Source organism: Pelophylax lessonae (assembly GCF_965119305.1).
Source record: "Pelophylax lessonae genome assembly, chromosome: 8".
Taxonomy (NCBI): Eukaryota; Metazoa; Chordata; class Amphibia; order Anura; family Ranidae; genus Pelophylax; species Pelophylax lessonae.
In genome coordinates, this window is record NC_138775.1 from 170,290,984 (window position 1) to 170,310,774 (window position 19,791).

The 19,791-nt window shown below is 41.3% G+C and overlaps 1 protein-coding gene across 1 annotated transcript in view; it reads right to left on the reverse strand.

Annotated features, from left to right (window-relative positions):
• Positions 1-241: 241 nt before the first annotated feature.
• Positions 242-19,791, reverse strand: part of LOC309562215 (uncharacterized protein) — a gene marked incomplete at both ends in the record, with an annotated part of 54,900 nt that continues 35,350 nt past the window's right edge. Inside the window, one exon of the mRNA XM_082266342.1 lies at positions 242-281. Within this exon, the coding sequence (XP_082122468.1) occupies positions 242-281 (40 nt within the window). The remainder of the gene's footprint in view (positions 282-19,791) is intronic.

Below are 19,791 nucleotides of genomic sequence, written 5' to 3' on the forward strand. Positions count from 1 at the left end.
ATCCGGGTGGGGTCACAAGAACTGCGTTCGGCACTCTTCACCGACGACATTCTGATTTTCACCTCTGATCCCCAGCACAATCTCCCCATTATTCAATCCATATTGGGTGACTTCCGCAAATGCTCGGGCCTCCGTATAAATCCTGCCCCTCAACACCACGCGTAAAACCTCTTGGGCCAGTTCCTCCCCGCTGCGAGGTCTCAGGCACTTACATCACCTACCTGGGGGTGAAAATTGGTCATCACCCGTCTTCGCTATACCGCCTCAACTTTACCCCTGTCCTGGATAAGATCATAGCAGAACTACATAATTGGGAAAATCTTCCTATATCCTTTTTCGGTAGGTGCCATCTGTACAAGATGTCTAGTTTGCCCAAACTGCTTTACCCATTACAAATCATCCCTCTCCTCCTAAAACACTCTGATATTCATAACAAGGTGTTGAACACCTTCTTATGGAAGGCCCAATGTTCCCAAATTGCTCTGCATAAACTGCACCTCTCTAAACGGGATGGTGGAATTGACCTTCCAAATACTAGAATCTATAATATTGTCTGTCTCCTACTTGGGTGTCCAGACTGGATAAGTCACAAATCAAGATATACCAACCTAGTACTAGGATCTCAAATGGCTGCCCCTCACGATTTAGTTGCCTTGCTGCACTGCGGAAACAGGGACCTTCCTCACTCTCTGAAAAATAATGTTCTGATCAGAGATACAGTTGCAGCCTGGAGGGAGGTAGGGAAGAGGCTGGGAGCCCCCCAGCGCCTTTCTCGCTACTTACCTATCCGTCATCACCCCCTGTTTCCCCAGGCGCAGCAATATGCTGCTTTTTATAAATGGTCTACGTTGGGCATCACGCTATTCTCTCAACTCTGACGATTTTACTGGTAAACCTTTAGACATCTCTGATATTTCCATTCGTATGGCGTCCCTTTAAGTCATCACTTATATCTTCAACAATGTGTGGGCTTTGTGGATTCCCTCTGATAATCTAAAACTCAACGCTTCAGGGCATCTGTTATGGACACTTGGATACTATAAGGTAGAAATAAGATCTCCCGCCTATACAAAGCGTTACATGAGGAACTCTATAAACATGTTTCACAGTCGGTGGCCAAACCATGGAACAAGATTCTTCACTGAGTCGGCTAACAGTCATATACTGACTGGCTATCACACTATCTGCCGCCACACCCACAACGAGTTCTGGAGGGAACAGCAATTCAAGATCCTTCACAGGGCATACATTCCCCACTTACATTCTAGTCTCAGGATGCACACCATCATATTTGTACTATGTGCAACGCCCACCAACCTTCCCTCCTTCACAAGCTGTGGCACTGTCCTCCAATCTCTATCTTCTGGGAGCAGCTCCTTCATTACATTTCACGGACATTGGGCCTCACACTCCACAAAGACATATATGTACTTTTATTCGGCTATCTGGACTCCCTCCAATCTTCTCTGTCACGACGGTTAAAACCTGTACTCCTTCAGCACAAGCAATGGTTGATCACTTGTTTTATTATAGCCCGCAGGGTTATACTTAGACACTGGATGGACACCCCCCCCACCCCCAAATTGTTGAATTAATCTCTGATCTCCATGCTCTCCAGAAGAAGGAACTAACTGGCCTCACTTTAAACCCACATTCTCGTCTGAAAATGGAACTGTTTTTACAGTTTCCTTTGACATGACTTTCCATTTCGTGCTATGTTGAACTTATCATGGAATACCCCACTACACTGTGTCTTTCACCTTATTATGCAACATGTTGACCCTAGCACAGCAACTTTGCTTGAGTCACAATTTGATTTTATTTTACTTTCTTCCAGATGCATCTGCACCTCCTCCCTTGCCCCTTCTCTTCTCTCCCCTCCCTCTCATTATGGTTACAATTTTTCATCACCATGCTGTTGTTACCTACTCATTGAATCTTGAAGTTTATCTGCCTCTCGTTCATTCCATTTATGGTTTGTCAGTATGTTTTTTCTTCATCTGTTATATACGTTTGGTTGCACTACTATGTATGTTTTGTTATTATACGATGAACTTCAATAAAATCTTTTTTAAAAAAAAAAAGGCTGAAAGAAGTCAGGTACAGTAAGTGTGTGCTTTGCAGAAGAGTCATAGCATGTCTATTCTGCAATAAAGAGCCGTCTGCTTGAAGTTTTTGACAAAATTTGTTTAATTCCACTTTACCTATCTTTTTTCTAGAAACCCCCTATTTAATATAAAAAAAAAATAAAATATAAAGCATCATGCGATAAAAATATTAAACTATTGCTAGTTTTATTTTGCTCAACTGCAAAGTTCTGTTATAGTTTTTTCAAATAAATGGCATACTAAGATGTACATTCTAAACCAAACTAAAGCCTTTACACCTGGACATGAAGGTAGGGAAAGTCTAGGACTTAATAAAATCTTCCCTATAAACCTTATTTCAAAGTGTTTCAAAATTCAGGACCTACCAGTCATCCAAATGTCAATATCTTTATAGAAGGATGTTAGTATTTCTTCCTGGAGCAACCGAACCCAGAGAAAAAAAATATCAAAGATCATGAATCCTCCATGTAATTGAAGCACCTGTACACATACGCCTTTGAGATGAAGAAATAAATTATAAGAAAAAGTCTGTACTTCAAAGTAAGGTCTTGATAATATATATCCTGGTGGTCTTATTTCCCCCTAGGCTTCAAAGCCCTTGTTCAAAGAGCCTTGTTTTTTGTTAATACTGTCAGTCATGCTATATACAGAATTATGTGTAGTAAAAAATAGAAAAATAATGCACAATACAAGTTTGTGAGAAACTTGAAAGTTAGGAGTCTGACCATGTTCCGAAATAAACTCCTAATTCCTAATGTTCCAAAGTAAGTTCTTAATTTTATTTAACGTGGGTGGACATCTCAACTCAGAATATATTGTGTAATGGAATGGTCTTCAATCAATAATGAATGAAAGTTATAATTATTTGTGTTTGTGCTATTCTGTGTGCTGTTCTTTTGTTTAGGTAAAACTGAACTTCAAGCAGATATTAAAAAAAAAAAATAAATCAAAGAATTCAGTTATGTATTTATTAAAAGATATTTTAAAGTGACTAGTATAAATACCTAAATTTGAAGTCGGTTTTCCTTATTCTTGCATTATTTTTTATTATTTATTCTCTGCAGCATTCAGACTGGAATAGGCAAAGACAGTACTTAGGACTAGTCAGGTGTTCTGAATTTACATATTCGCATAAGGAACATGCTAATGTGAGGATAGAGCTGAGAGGTGACCTCATCAGTCCCTACACTTTTTCACTGTCAAAATCATAGGCCATAAGTGCTCAACCTGTGGCCCTCCAGCTGTTGCAGAATTACAAGTACCTTGAGGCATTGCAAGGCTGACAGTTTGTAACGCTTCTGCGTTTCTTATATGGTGTGGATTTTCAGCTGCAGAAATAGTTCCACGTCAGTAGTCATGTAAGAGATATGCTGAGATACCATTCCCAACCTCAATGACTCATCATGTGTGGAAGGTCTTATTTCAGCCAGTAAATACACACAATTAGCAAGCTGGTTCCTAGTGTGACTTTATGTATGTGGTAACACAATGATGAGGGTTTGAGGGATAGGTTGAGTGAAGGTGGTAGGTGATAGACACTTGAAGGTGAGACAGTAGCAGATGGATGCAGGAAGGTTTAGCAGTCATGTATGGTAGCAGATGACAGAGTAGCAGGTGGACATACAAGAGTGATCAACCCAGTGCAGGAAAGTAGCAGTAGCCTCAAGAGCTAGCAATCTAGTTATGCAGATGTGATAAACAGTCTTTACTATGCAGAGCTAGATAGTGTAAGCTTAGTATAAGTTTATAGAGAATTCCCCTGCGGGGTACTTAGCACTATTAGCGATACAGCCGAAGGGTGGTTCAGGAGAGGCGGATGATCCAGTAGCGGGATACAGGGATCAGCGCAGCGAGGTTCCGTCAGCGAGGTAAGCTTGCAAGCATGGAAGCTTCAAGCAAGGTTAGCATCCAGGTAAGGGTGTTTGAACGAACACATGTGAGTGAGAACCGGCGCTTTAAATAGCCATCTAGTCCGGCGCTGGGTGATGACAGCTCCAGTCTTAAAGGTGTATGCGCACCTTTCCAAAAGTAAATGGTGGGGCGCATACACTTGTGGAAAGTGTAATTTAGGGTACCAAAGGTACCGGAACATTACACAGTTATCCCAAAGTCTCCCAAAGGCTGAGACATGATGGTACTTGAAGTTCTGCAACAGCTGGAGGACAACAGGTTGAGCACCCATGTTATAGACTAAGGACAAGGAGGTGACCTAGTTGTGTTGTTTAAAGTGGTTGTAAATTCAGAAGGTTTTGAATCTTAATGCAACAGCCCCCCTCAGCCCCACTTACCTGAGGCCATCCTCATCCAGCAATGTTGCAGGAGTGTCTCGGCTGCCAAAGACTTTGCCTCCTTATTGGCTGAGATGGCAGCGTGGCGTCATTGGCTCCAGCTGCTGTCAATTAAAGTCAGTGAGTCGATAAGGAGAGAGAGGGGATAAGTCTCCCTGTCTGAATGGACGTAGGGAACTGTGGCTCGGCTCAGGTGCCCCCATAGCAAGCTGCTTGCTCTGGGGGCACTCAACAGGAGAGAGGGGCCAGGAGAGCCAAAGAGGGACCCAAGAAGAGAAGGATCTGGGCTGCTCTGTGCAAAGACACGGCACAGAACAGGTAAGCATAACATGTTTGTTATTTAAAAAAAAAAAATGAGACTTTACAATCACTTTAACTGCCCTAGAAAAGCATAAGGTCAACAGGCTTGTAGGCAGGTGCTAGATTCCCTTTAATTTTAGCTCTGCCATAAAGGTGGAGTTGTGATGTTATGGCTGCCCTTTTTATAGATGGGAAGAGATACAGCAGGGAGAGGAAGACTGCCTGGAACAACAGAGGAGAGAACATCAGAAAGGGTTTTGGTGTGCTCTCTCCTTCGGGGGAGGGGTTGCAGAGGACTGCAACACGTTAGTAGTGAATCTAGAAAAAGGACCTAAAGAAGTATTAAACCCAAAAGCAAATATTTGTATTATATTACAGCTTCCTAGTTCTTAAATGTGATGGCTGTATTCGTTTCCTTTTTTTAGGCATATTCTATTTTTATTTTATTCTATTTTCATCCAGTGATCCAGCCAGAAAGCTGGACAGGGTTACAGTTACAGGGATGAGACAGACTATTTAACACTGGTAGGGGGTGCTTAAAATGATCAGTTTTTATTTATTTATGAAAAACATAAATCCCAAGGAACAAAAAATGTTTTGCTCTAACTGATAATAAAGTATTAGCTTGAGTTCAGCTTCAATAAGTTACTATAATGTCATCTGTCAGTACATCTAACAGTCCCCTCCCCCCGGACTGACAATGCTGCTGTCCAAATCTGCCCCTTGTGCTCCTTCATCCAAGGTGGTGTCTTTCTAATACAGAAATGATGGTACTGGCCAGATCACCAGAAGAAAACAGAGGGGAAAAAAAGCCTAAAAAAAGAGAACAAATACAGTCTCTACATCTAATGACTGGTAGGCTGCAATACATTACATTTTTGGTTTTGGGATTAATACTGCATTAACCATCTCGGTGAACCACAATGCTCTTCCTCTTGGCAACATAGCTTGTGATGTGACTGATTGGACTATTTGTATTACTAAAATTTGGACAAGTCCATCACCATTGAAAAATAATGTTTATTACATTGCTACCAAGTAAAGAAGTTACGTTTGCAAGAAGAAACCTTTGAGTGATGTTCTGTTGAGAGCGATGCGTTAAAGTGTTTCTAAACCCACAGCAGTAAAATCAGACTGTATATGCAGTAAAGCATGATTGTTATACTCACTGTGGAACCTAAGGGGTTAATCCTGCGCATGTGTAAAAAGGCTATTTGATTCTGTCTTCTCTGATCCTCTCCTTCTTCCACAGTCCCAAATCCATCTCCTGATATTATAGAGGACCAGGGCATTCTGCACATGCTCAGTTTGATGTGTATTACTCTGGTTTTTTTTTTTCTTTTTGGAGAGGGGCATGTGACCAGCACAGGGCCAATCAGCACTGTCTAGACAGAGTGTCAGGAATCATGCAGCCTCATAGACCAGTCAGAGGAGAATGAAACCCCACCCCCTTACAAGTTTTAACCAAACACTGATAGAAGTCACAAGACCGCTTTATACTGCTGATAGGAAAAATTATTAGCAGTTTATATTTACTAAAATAATTGCATTTCCATGTTCTGTGTACTGTGGGAGACCACATAAAGTGAATGCAGGGTAACACTTTAAATACAGTCAATGCCTGGGGCAAAGAAGTAGGTGATATTACTGGTGCAAAACTGCTTGGCTCTGGAGTGGGTGGTGGTAGAGGAAATATAGTCCCCCGGCTGGTAGAGAGAAACAACCCTCTCATATACTGTATCAAGTGTTATGTGGCGTCAGTTGGACTTCTAGCTGGACCATAGAAAACATAGGCCTATGTAAGAGTACTCCAGGTGTGAAGGGGTTAATGTGTACAGCCACCAGGTGGCTGTGGTGGTAAGGTCTAGGACCTGCATCTGTGCATGTGAGCAGTATGTGCGTTTACCCTGATGCCCTGATGACCCTATATGTAGGTTGGGCCCAGCTGCATGTGTTAGCCACATGGAAAGAACCTTGGTTAACCCAGTCGTAAATCTGTGTAAATCTCAGACTAGGTCAAGATAAATGCAAATCTTTTGACAAGTAAATAGCTCCCATTTACAGTATGTATGTCAATTGTATATTTAGCTGCTTGCCTGTAGTTCAGGCAGTTTATATATTATACATTTCACATGACATATAATGATATATAACTTGTCTCCTTCATTGCGGTACTTTTTGTTCTTTAGTCTCCAAGACTTCTCCAGCTGGAGGCATCACATAACGTCCTTGTGTTAACTGCTAAACCTTTGACTTTGATAATTATTTTAGGCAAACCTGTCTTTTTATTGTTTTATATGTACCATTTCAGAAGATTTTTCTGTGAAATGTTATATGAATTAAAATATTAATATACAATATTTTTTATCAAACACTTATATGTTACCTTTAACCTCTAATCCTTACTGACTCCTTCACATGGTGATTATTAAGCTGAATTGAAATCTTTCCCTTCCAGCATTACAATGCTTGCTGGTTGTATGCTTAAACAAAGTCCACCGACTTTGTGGCAGGAACTTGTCACTGGTCCAAAGAAGAGGGTTAGTTATTGATTTATTAATCCTAGACCCAGAGCATCAGGATAATTAATGAGATAGCTTGTAATTACTAAACCAGAAAGTTATTGATAACAGATATTAGAGATTCAGATTTTTAATAGCCTTAGGAAATTGGAAATTCTTTTAAAGACCTAAGCAATGGAAAAAAAAAAATCATAGGTTGCAGTGGCAATAAAGTGTAATATTATTATGTTTCTTCACTTAAATTTTTGCATTAAAAAAATAGGAATATGTTATACAGTATATTGTGCCTTCATATTTTAAAACACCTAATCCCGGCTCCAGCCAAGTAGTAAAATCAGTCAAGGAACTGCTAATGCTATTTAGGAAACATTAGCATTGTGCTGTCAGGAAACCTACTTAGTTTACATTTAACATTTATGCTTTTATAATGCATTGCAGGCATATTTAGGAAGCTTCACTTATTCCCTTAGCAAGGTGTATTTTCACTTTGCAACATAAATGCTAGTGAATAACTTGAAGTGATATGTTTAGTTTGTATTTCGAATCATGTGCTCTTTTTAATTTCACACACACATGATTGGGTATTTTAAAGCTTTTGTGAAGTTACAGTGAGCTTAGAAAGAGGCTGGCACTTGAACAAGAAAGAACTCCAAGTTGAATTTTTAAATACTCAGATTTTGTGCCTTTCAGAAGATGAAGATATTAGCGATATAATAATTTAGTTATTGATCAGGTAGGTGTTACAGTGAATAACCAACCAAAAAGCAGGCTTTACTGTTGTAGGTGTGGTGTGGGGTTGGTTCAGTTTGTAGCTTAGTTTAGAACAACTATCACGTACTTGGTGCTGGAGGCCAATGGAGAGAGGGCTTCCCTTGTGGCTAAGTTCCAAACTCCCTTGAAGGTGGATGATTCAGGCCCAAAATAGCACGGGTCATCTGCTGGAATGCTTGCAGAGATGTTCTGACTAGGATGCTTGTCAGAGAAATGCCCGGGAGCAGGCCCGTCACATCAAGGCAGGCAAAACAAGCAATTGCTTGGGGCCCCGAGCTGGCCTGGGGCCCCAAGACCCAAGACACAGACTGAGATTATCCCAAAAACCCAAAACACAAATGCCGCAGGCTGGCCTCACAACACACAGGCGGCCTGTGACAGGCCGGCCGGCGGGCGGGCGCACAGCGGAGGAGCGGCATGACATCACACGGCGGCGGCGCGCATCTGTGCACACCAGCCCCGCCTCAGCCTAGGCGGCCTAAAGAGTGCGCAGGAGTGGCGCCAGCCCACCAGGCCCTCGAACTTCGCCAGAGAGAGACACACCACGAGTCATCACATCCTCCTCACACACGTGGACCGGACCAGGCTAGCGACAGGTATGATCACACTGACAGTCTGTCACTCAATTTTTTCATGCAAAAATTGGACCAATTGTCCAATTGGGAAAAATACCTACCTGTTAACAGACAGCTGGATAGTCTCATAGCATAAGAAAAAAGTCCCCCTGGTATCATCTAGTGCACATGGTGGGGGAACGGGAGGGAGGGGCGATATTATCTGGAAACTTGTTGTATAGGGGTCACTTAAGTTTAATGAAAACTATAAAGCTGTATACGATGATCAGAGATCTTAGTGGATACCAGTCTGCCTTGCCTTCTACTGCCCTCCTTCATAGCCCTCCATTACTATCAGTGCCCGCCTCAATTACTGCTTTCCCTTTCCCTGAACTTAAACTGTATGGCTATGCTGTGGTTCCTGTAGGCTTTCCGTGTGTGCGGGGGGGCCTCCATGTCCATTTTGATTGGGGCCCCCAAATTCCTTCAAACGGCCCTGCCCGGAAGTACAACTTTGGTACCACAGAGAACAGGAGAGAAGTCGGTTTGAAGCAAAGGTCAGGCGCCAGAGGGGGATCAGAGCAAACATAATCAGGTGGATAGCCAGGGCCATACACAGGAGAGCAGAGAGTAAGGATCTATTAAACCAGCCAGAGGCAAGGCAGAAGACAGGTCAGAGGCAAGCTGAGTTGGTAACAGGAATTCAGAGGAGCAAGGGGATCACAGGAGCAAATGCAATGGATGAGCTGAAGATCAACCAGCAATTGCAGAGAGTGACTGGCTTCCTTATAAAGGTTGTTTGCCGTGCTGAGAGTGTGTGCGTAACTATGTGCATACGTGCACCAATGCGCATGTGAACCTTGTCCACTGGTTGTTCGCCAGTGTGCAATCCTGCGGCCATGCAAATACTGGCAGGAATGGCAGGTCTTCATACACCTCTGCTGTGGACAGTGCCCTAACAACAACTGCCATGGACATGCTGCCCATAGCACATTTAAAGTTCCTAGGCAAAGCCAGATACGTATATGCAGGTGCCAGGCACAGGTGCACGAATATGCGCATGCGTGTAAAAAATTGCACAGAGATTCCTATGCACATGTGTATACAGTGGGTACGGAAAGTATTCAGACCCCCTTAAATTTTTCACTCTTTGTTATATTGCAGCCATTTGCTAAAATCATTTAAGTTCATTCTTCTTCTTCATGAATGTACACACAGCACCCCATACTGACAGAAAAACACAGAATTGTTGACATTGTTGCAGATTTATTAAAAATGAAAAACTGAAATATCACATGGTCCTAAGTATTCAGACCCTTTGCTGTGACACTCATATATTTAACTCAGGTGCTTTCCATTTCTTCTGATCATCCTTGAGATGGTTCTACACCTTCATTTGAGTCCAGCTGTGTTTGATTATACTGATTGGACTTGATTAGGAAAGCCACACACCTGTCTATATAAGACCTTCCAGATCACAATGCATGTCAGAGAAAATGAGAATCATGAGGTCAAAGGAACTGCCTGAAGAGCTCAGAGACAGAATTGTGGCAAGGCACAGATCTGGCCAAGGTTACAAAAAGATTTCTGCTGCACTTAAGGTTCCTAAGAGCACAGTGGCCTCCATAATCCTCAAATGGAAGACGTTTGGGACGACCAGAACCCTCCCTAGAGCTGGCTGTCCGGCCAAACTGAGCTATCGGGGGAGAAGAGCCTTGGTAAGAGAGGTAAAGAAGAACCCAAAGATCACTGTGGCTGAGCTCCAGAGATGCAGTCAGGAGATGGGAGAAAGTTGTAGAAAGTCAACCATCACTGCAGCCCTCCACCAGTCGGGGCTTTATGGCAGAGTGGCCCGACGGAAGCCTCTCCTCAGTGTAAGACACATGAAAGCCCGCAAGATGGTGAGAAATAAGATTCTCTGGTCTGATGAGACCAAAATAGAACTTTCTGGCCTTAATTCTAAGCGGTATGTGTGGAGAAAACCAGGCATTGCTCATCACCTGTCCAATACAGTCCCAACAGTGAAGCATGGTGGTGGCAGCATCATGCTGTGGGGGTGTTTTTCAGCTGCAGGGACAGGACGACTGGTTGCAATCGAGGGAAAGATGAATGCGGCCAAGTACAGGGATATCCTGGACAAAAACCTTCTCCAGAGTGCTCTGGACCTCAGACTGGGCCGAAGGTTTACCTTCCAACAAGACAATGACCCTAAGCACACAGCTAAAATAACGAAGGAGTGGCTTCACAACAACTCCATGACTGTTCTTGAATGGCCCAGCCAGAGCCCTGACTTAAACCCAATTGAGCATCTCTGGAGAGACCTAAAAATGTCTGTCCACCAACGTTTACCATCCAACCTGACAGAACTGGAGAGGATCTGCAAGGAGGAATGGCAGAGGATCCCCAAATCCAGGTGTGAAAGACTTGTTGCATCTTTCCCAAAAAGACTCCTGGCTGTATTAGATCAAAAGGGGGCTTCTACTAAATACTGAGCAAAGGGTCTGAATACTTAGGACCATGTGATATTTCAGTTTTTCTTTTTTAATAAATCTGCAACAATTCTGTGTTTTTCTGTCAGTATGGGGTGCTATGTGTACATTCATGAGGAAGAAGAATGAACTTAAATGATTTTAGCAAATGGCTGCAATATAACAAAGAGTGAAAAATTTAAGGGGGTCTGAATACTTTCCGTACCCACTGTATATGGGCAGCAGCTGCACTAGTGCAATGTTGTCTAATTTGCAGCTTTACCCATGTTTCTGTTCCTGTGCCCTGTATATTGATCTCTGTGTTTGACCACACTTGCATTCCACCTGTCCTGACCTCAACTTCATTTATATCTTCTCATCTGCCTGTTATCCTGTTGCCAACCTCTGTCTGCATCTTGACCATTCTCTGCCTGCCGTTTATGCTTATATCAGATCATCTGTTGCTGAACTGGCTTGCGCTTGTCTGACCCTTCATCCAGTCACCCATCTGTCTTGCTCTGCACAGTGCCTGGTGACACTGGTCTTCTACCTGCTTTGTGCCTGCATCTGCTGTTCCTGCTGCCATCCACTGCTTTTAGCTATGCAGTTCAACTCTGGTGAAGCACCTGTCACACATTTCTGTGACCAACGGAAGATCTTGTAGGCACTCTTACCTCACCACACTCTCACAGTCACTGTTGCAGCACCAGTGGCCCTTGAGCCAGGTCTGTACGAGAGGTCTCCCTTTACACATGAGGCTCTGCCGTAAGGGCTGTGACAACAGCTTTCTTCAACCAGGGTGCCTTCAGGGTGCCAATGCCTAAAAATTGCCTAAACATTGTATACAAGCCCGTAGGTGGATCAAGCCTGCCTTTTAGTTACACATAGTTTCATATAGAGCACATATATACACACATATATACACACATATATATATATATATATATATATACATATATACACACATATATATATAAAACATATAACGCATGAATTATAATCTAATCAATAATATAATTTTATTATATAATATTTTATATATATATATATATATATATATATATATATATATATATATACAGTGGGTACGGAAAGTATTCAGACCCCCTTAAATTTTTCACTCTTTGTTATATTGCAGCCATTTGCTAAAATCATTTAAGTTCATTCTTCTTCCTCATGAATGTACACATAGCACCCCATACTGACAGAAAAACACAGAATTGTTGACATTGTTGCAGATTTATTAAAAAAGAAAAACTGAAATATCACATGGTCCTAAGTATTCAGACCCTTTGCTCAGTATTTAGTAGAAGCCCCCTTTTGATCTAATACAGCCAGGAGTCTTTTTTTGGAAAGATGCAACAAGTCTTTCACACCTGGATTTGGGGATCCTCTGCCATTCCTCCTTGCAGATCCTCTCCAGTTCTGTCAGGTTGGATGGTAAACGTTGGTGGACAGACATTTTTAGGTCTCTCCAGAGATGCTCAATTGGGTTTAAGTCAGGGCTCTGGCTGGGCCATTCAAGAACAGTCACGGAGTTGTTGTGAAGCCACTCCTTCGTTATTTTAGCTGTGTGCTTAGGGTCATTGTCTTGTTGGAAGGTAAACCTTCGGCCCAGTCTGAGGTCCAGAGCACTCTGGAGAAGGTTTTTGTCCAGGATATCCCTGTACTTGGCCGCATTCATCTTTCCCTCGATTACAACCAGTCGTCCTGTCCCTGCAGCTGAAAAACACCCCACAGCATGATGCTGCCACCACCATGCTTCACTGTTGGGACTGTATTGGACAGGTGATGAGCAGTGCCTGGTTTTCTCCACACATACCGCTTAGAATTAAGGCCAAAAAGTTCTATTTTGGTCTCATCAGACCAGAGAATCTTATTTCTCACCATCTTGGAGTCCTTCAGGTGTTTTTTAGCAAACTCCATGCGGGCTTTCATGTGTCTTACACTGAGGAGAGGCTTCCGTCGGGCCACTCTGCCATAAAGCCCCGACTGGTGGAGGGCTTCAGTGATGGTTGACTTTCTACAACTTTCTCCCATCTCCTGACTGCATCTCTGGAGCTCAGCCACAGTGATCTTTGGGTTCTTCTTTACCTCTCTCACCAAGGCTCTTCTCCCCCGATAGCTCAGTTTGGCCGGACGGCCAGCTCTAGGAAGGGTTCTGGTCGTCCCAAACGTCTTCCATTTGAGGATTATGGAGGCCACTGTGCTCTTAGGAACCTTAAGTGCAGCAGAAATCTTTTTGTAACCTTGGCCAGTTCTGTGCCTTGCCACAATTCTGTCTCTGAGCTCTTCAGGCAGTTCCTTTGACCTCATGATTCTCATTTGCTCTGACATGCATTGTGATCTGGAAGGTCTTATATCAACAGGTGTGTGGCTTTCCTAATCAAGTCCAATCAGTATAATCAAACACAGCTGGACTCAAATGAAGGTGTAGAACCATCTCAAGGATGATCAGAAGAAATGGAAAGCACCTGAGTTAAATATATGAGTGTCACAGCAAAGGGTCTGAATACTTAGGACCATGTGATATTTCAGTTTTTCTTTTTTAATAAATCTGCAACAATGTCAACAATTCTTTGTTTTTCTGTCAGTATGGGGTGCTATGTGTACATTCATGAGGAAGAAGAATGAACCTAAATGATTTTAGCAAATGGCTGCAATATAACAAAGAGTGAAAAATTTAAGGGGGTCTGAATACTTTCCGTACCCACTGTATATATATATATATATATATATATATATATATATATATATTATATATATATATTATATAATAAAATTATATTATTGATTAGATTATAATTCATGCGTTTGTGTTTCAAATTCATCACATCTGGGATGTCTACTAGAGTCTTGTTTTGGTCAGGTTTAAGTCAGTAATCACTAAGAATTGTAGGCCTATAATACATAACGCCAAATTTCCATGCAAAAAATTGTACCGCTTTTGGTACATAATTCCTGACATAATCATACCGCCAGGAGGTTAATGGGGTGCCTCAGGATTGTGCAGAATTTTAAAGGGTGCCTTGAATGAAAAAAAGGTTAAGAAATACTGATGTAGAATGTCCATTGTCCAGGGATTATATGTTCCTCTCTCACACTAGAATTTGTCATTGTCAACTCATTGACCCACCAGATGGCACCAGGCCTTACCCTGGCCACCACTATCAAAGCAGGTTTACTATTCCAACCAAGAACTTTACACACTTTCTATTACGTAGCCTTCTTCCACAGCAGAAGTAGGCTAAGAGAAGACCTTTCTTGGGTGGAACTCTTGCTTAACCAACCTTGTGTTTAGTTATTCAGAGAAAAGCAAATGTTAGCAGACAGAAGGATCAAAAGTAGGGATGAAGTATAAAATCTGAACCTCATTGTCAATAGGAGCCAAATGGTAAAAAAGAGTAATGGCCAATCTATAGGATCATGGGCAAGGGATTTTCAAATTAATGGCACGGGGGGCTGTGCACTACCCTGGGGAACCTGCGCAATAGCAACAAACTTTTTATAATTTCTGTTTGGTGGAGAGCAGCAATTTTAATAATGCTTAAAGTATAACATTAAAAATGGAAACTTCCTTTAATTAACAACCCTGGAGGATGCGTTTAACCTGCCTGTGACGTAGAGCATCTGTACAATGTATCCAATCTACTGCAGCAAAACTAGCACCCCCTTCCTGACCAGGCCATTTTTTGCGATATGACACTGCGTTGATTGACAATTGCGCGGTCATGCAACACTGTACCCAAATAAAATGTATGTCCTTTTTTCCCCACAAATAGAGTTTTCTTTTGGTGGTATTTGATCACCTCTGCGGTTTTTATTTTTTTGCGCTATAAACAAAAAAATAACCCACAATTTAAAAATAAAAATATATATATATATATATTTTTTGCTTTCTGCTAAAAAACACACCCAATAATAAAAAATGTAAAAATGTAATTTCTTCATAAACTTTGGCTAATTTATATTCTGCTACATATTTTTGGTAAAAAAAAATCCCAATGTGCATATTGCTTGGTTGGCACAAAATTTATAGCGTCTACAAACTATGGGATAGACTTATAGACTTTTTTTTTTTAATTGTTTTTACTAGTAATGGCGGTGATCAGCGATTTTTAGCGGGACTGCGACACTGCGGCAGACAAATCTGAGTGGGGGGGGGGGAGTGGATGCACTGGGTGAAAAGAGAGATCTGTGTTTTAGCTAAGCTGAAACACAATATCTCTCTTTTACTCCCTGACAGAACAGCGGTCTGCCTTGTTTATGTAGGCCTTTCCTCCGAACGATTGGCGGGTCCCGGCTGCCATCTTGGTCACCCAACCCGCTGATTGGCTCCTGCTTTTGCCAATCACAGCTGGAGCCGCGCTCCGGCGGCGCACGCACATGCCCCAGATTGTGTGCACCAAAATCAAGTACATGTTAGTGATTTTGTACAGCCGGGTCGCCCTGCCGCAGTATACATGCGGCAGGCAGTCCGGTAGTAGTTACATTTCTGAATGACAAAATGACAGCTTCCAACTGTGTATTTCTGTTTGTAAACAAAGCAGCTGGGGATTCCCTTCACCTATACTCTGCAATTTTACTCTGGATGAAGCTCTGTTATAAATGGTAATGGAGGTCTCTACACAAAAAGCATGGGGTTCCCCTTAACAAGCCTACAAAACCCTTATCTTTGATGAGGGTCAGGCATGGATGTTAAGAAAGACCCCAAACAAAATTTAAAAAAAATTGGACCCCCCTTAGATTGAATCTATTTCAGTCTGATGTGAATGGTGGGAGATGAGAGTGCTCACTTGACTGAACTATATCAGTCCACATGCCCTCAACATGAGGGGTGCCTTGCCAGCAGAAAATAAGAGGAGAGAAGCAGTGGTTTTAGTGCCTCTGTTGTGAACTATGAAGATTACTTCTCTAAAATACCTATAGCTAGAGAGATGAATGTTTTAAAGTGCTTTTGCTGATTGTATGCAGAGTCTGAGCACAGATTAATTTTACAAATAATTATATTATGCTCAGTATGACATTGGGTAATGTGCAGTGACAGATTATTTTCTTTTCAATTTTGGATCACCTCTGCTCGCAAACTCTTTTTTTTTACATTTGATATAATATCACTTAATTAGTTGCAGACTTTGGGCATGCTACACATGCCCCAAAAAACATCATCATTGTATAGAGGGCATGTGTAGCATGTCCAGGTTCTCTACCGTGCTTCTGGGACCCCCCTCTAAGTATACCTTAATTTTCAGCTGTGATTAATAAAAAGCTAGCAATACAGTATACTCAGAGAAGTTGACAGCTCTAAGCTGTTGAAAAAGTAGTCGGAATCAGTATAAGTCTCGGTTCACACTTATGCAATTTGAGAACCCTAAAAATCCCCTGCGGGTTCCCGAATCGCACTTGACTCGCAGGCAGTTCACACTGCCATATGCGAATCACTGGGGGTGTCAATACAAAGTTAACGACACTCCCAGATCAGTTTGCATATCGTAGTGCAAACTGTAAGTTCGGACATGAATCAAATCGCATAGGTGTGAACACCAATGCGATCCGATTCTGGTGCAGGCCAAAAAAAGGATCCTGTGCGACTTTAGTCAGAATGAAATGCAAATTCAGCCATACAATTTGTATGGCTGAATTCGCAACGCACAGACATCGCATGTGATTTGCATAGTAGTGCAGTACGAATCACATGCAATGTCTGACATCACATATGTGTGAACCGCCACTAAACAATACTTGCTCTAGTCCATTTATCCAAAGTAACGTGTTGTTACATTTGTATCTTTCTGTTCATTCTTCAAGAAATCAAAAGGATGATCTGCAAATTAATAAGTAAAAAAAGTCTGTTTTTTTTTTTTTTAAATATAAAACATTCCTCTGTTTAACCTCTTATTAACCCCTAGTTTACTATAATTAGCTCTATCTTTAACTGATATTTTCCTTTCCTTCCTCGCTGATTTTTCTTTTTCTGTTTTGTTTTATTTTATTCACCATTATTAAGTAAACATTTTTTTGTTTTTTTTTCTGTTTTGTTTGTTAAAATTTTTACATATTTAACATATATTTGCACATTTCTCATTTAAAAAAAATAGTACAACTGAAAAAAACCACACACTTTATTTCATGTGTAAATAACTTTGCAATTTTTTGTACCTAAATCATAATTTTAATGTAATTTTAAACAAATTACTCAATAAAATGCATACATTTTCTTAGCAGTAACACTATTTATTATTAAAGTGGAGTTCCACCCTAATTTTATACTTACCTCCATCTTCTCGCTCCGGGTCACCTGAAAAAGAAATGGATAATCGCATTTTTTTTTTTTTTTTTACTTACCTCGTAACGAAGAAAATATACTTACCTTACTTCCTTCTTCCTCCTTCCTCGGCCGCGGCCCGTCGTCACTTCCTGGCTCTGCAATGATTCCTGGGAGCTGAACATCATAGCTCCCTGGAATCATTGCGCCTGCACCGGCCCCGACGTCAGTTCCGGGGCGCGCGCGTCATCCCCTTCTAAACAGCTTCTGGGCATGCCCAGAAGCTGTGGAGGGATGACACGCGCGCACCGGAAGTGACGGCGGGGCCGGCGCAGGGCATCGAGGGACCGAAGAAGGCGGAAGAGGACGCCGAAGAGGATCTCGCTGGCTTCAAGCTGCCCACATCTGAGATGGCAGCGCTGGACAAGACGTATTCAAGGTAAGTATTTGTCCTAACAGGTAAGTGCAACCAGGGACAGATCAGAGGCTAGCCATTGTGGAATGCACTAGCCCTGACTGTCCCGGGGGGTATTTTTTTAAAAAAAAAAATTCCAGGGTGGAACTCCGCTTTAAACTAACATTGCTCATAAAAAATGTGTGCTTTGTTGAGTTCTGTTGTGTTTTTTTGTTAAAAAAAAAAACAGAAAAAGAAAGCCTTGTTTGTCCTTAAAAAAAAAAAAAAAAAACAATATACTGTACATATTACCTTGTTATCTTTAGTAATGACAAAGTTATTGCTGAACTAACAGGTCCATATCTGAAATGTAAAACTTGCTTTGGTCCACAGGGGGCGAACAGGATAGGTGTGAGAAGTGAAGTGGGTAATGTCATTGTATATAATCACCTTGTAAAAAAAGCATTCAGTTTAAAATAAACTGAATACTGCAATGTTGCGCACTCCAATAGGCTCTCTAGGAAACATGGGGACTAGGGGGGGGGCTCTGGTCCATGGGCGCAGTTTGATCCCAATAGGGGTGCCTGGGGTCGGTGGCACCTTTCTATAGTCCTGAGGTTGTGGATTGTGGTTGTAATTGCCTGGGGTGTTATCTCTTGGGTAACCTCTCTTGAAAATGTTTTTCTTTGTTCCTTCATGGACTGAATATTATACTGTACTGTTCAGATCAGACTGGGGACCCAACTGGGGTTCCTTGACTCCCTGTAGCATTTGTTAATTGCATTTCTTTGTACTCCTACTGTAAGTTCTTCATGGTTTGTACGTTTTGTTTTTCTTCTGAAAATTCTAATAAAAATGTATTGAATCGTAAAATAGAAATAAAAGGCAAAACATTTGTGTATACATAAAAAAAGACACATACCTGTTTCCCCCCTTTTTATAAGTGATCACATTCCCTCTGTTCTCAGCTGCATTAGATTTGGGGAGAGGAGAAGCAACAGCACACTGATCCTCTTAGTAAAAGAAGGGGAGGGGGTGTCAGGTCATGATCTGATCATTGGAGGAAAGCACATTGAGTTCCAATCATAGCTAGAGAACCTACCATGGTGTTTTCTCCTGCTTAGTGTGGTCAGTTTTTAATAGGAAACCAAATGGACTGACATAAACAAGTACGTGGTACAGCAGGCACATATCAGGAAATTTAAATATTGGGGTAACAAACACTTTAACCTAACAGCAGCTGTATGAAATCAAATAATAAATAATACATTATGTTGTATGGTCATTTTAAAAGTTTAGTATATAACTAGCAATTTAGCTTCAAAACAGGTCACATCGATATATCAGTTTCCTAGAGATTTATTTATTCCTTTTCTATTAGTATTTTAGTGTCATTTATTGTATGCTGTGCAGAAATTATGAAATGCCAGGATGACATCACTATGTGCCAGATTACCAATTTTCTACATTTCTTGTACTTCTGTACCTTTAGAAAATCAGATTCATGACTTTGGAATCGTAAATGTGCATAGTAAATGTTTCACTCACTGCTTTATCAAATGCCCCTGTGCCTAAGACTGATATAAGTGGTCAGCAGTCATTCTCCAACATAAATGTCTATTTACTGAAGTCATAAAGCCCACCTGTGAGTACATACATAGCCACGATTTATGCCTTTCCTTACCTCCCTATATCCATTATCCTTTGCAAATTACTATTTTCTTACAGTGTTTTGATGTTTGTTTGTTTTTTTCATCACTTTGTTAACACTTTGTTAACAAAAAAAAAAAAAATAATTTTGTGAACAACTCCTTCATATTTAAGCTACTTCCATCACCCTTGATTTGTTGCTTGGTAAATCACAAGATATCACCCGGTGAGTCGGAAGCTTTAGAAAGTTATTTAAAGGAAATAAATAACTGAAAATATGCAGCTCAGTAGTATGATCAGGGAAGTAAAGTCCGCCTTTTCATTTCCTAAGCTTCTGTGCCTAATTTCTAACCTTGTTATTATGCCTGCAGTCTTTCAGAAGGTAAGGATTAATCCTCACTGCTGGGAGTATTGGAGAAAATGAAATTATTTCTCTTCAATTTTGGTTTTCAAATTGCTGGTCCCACTTGC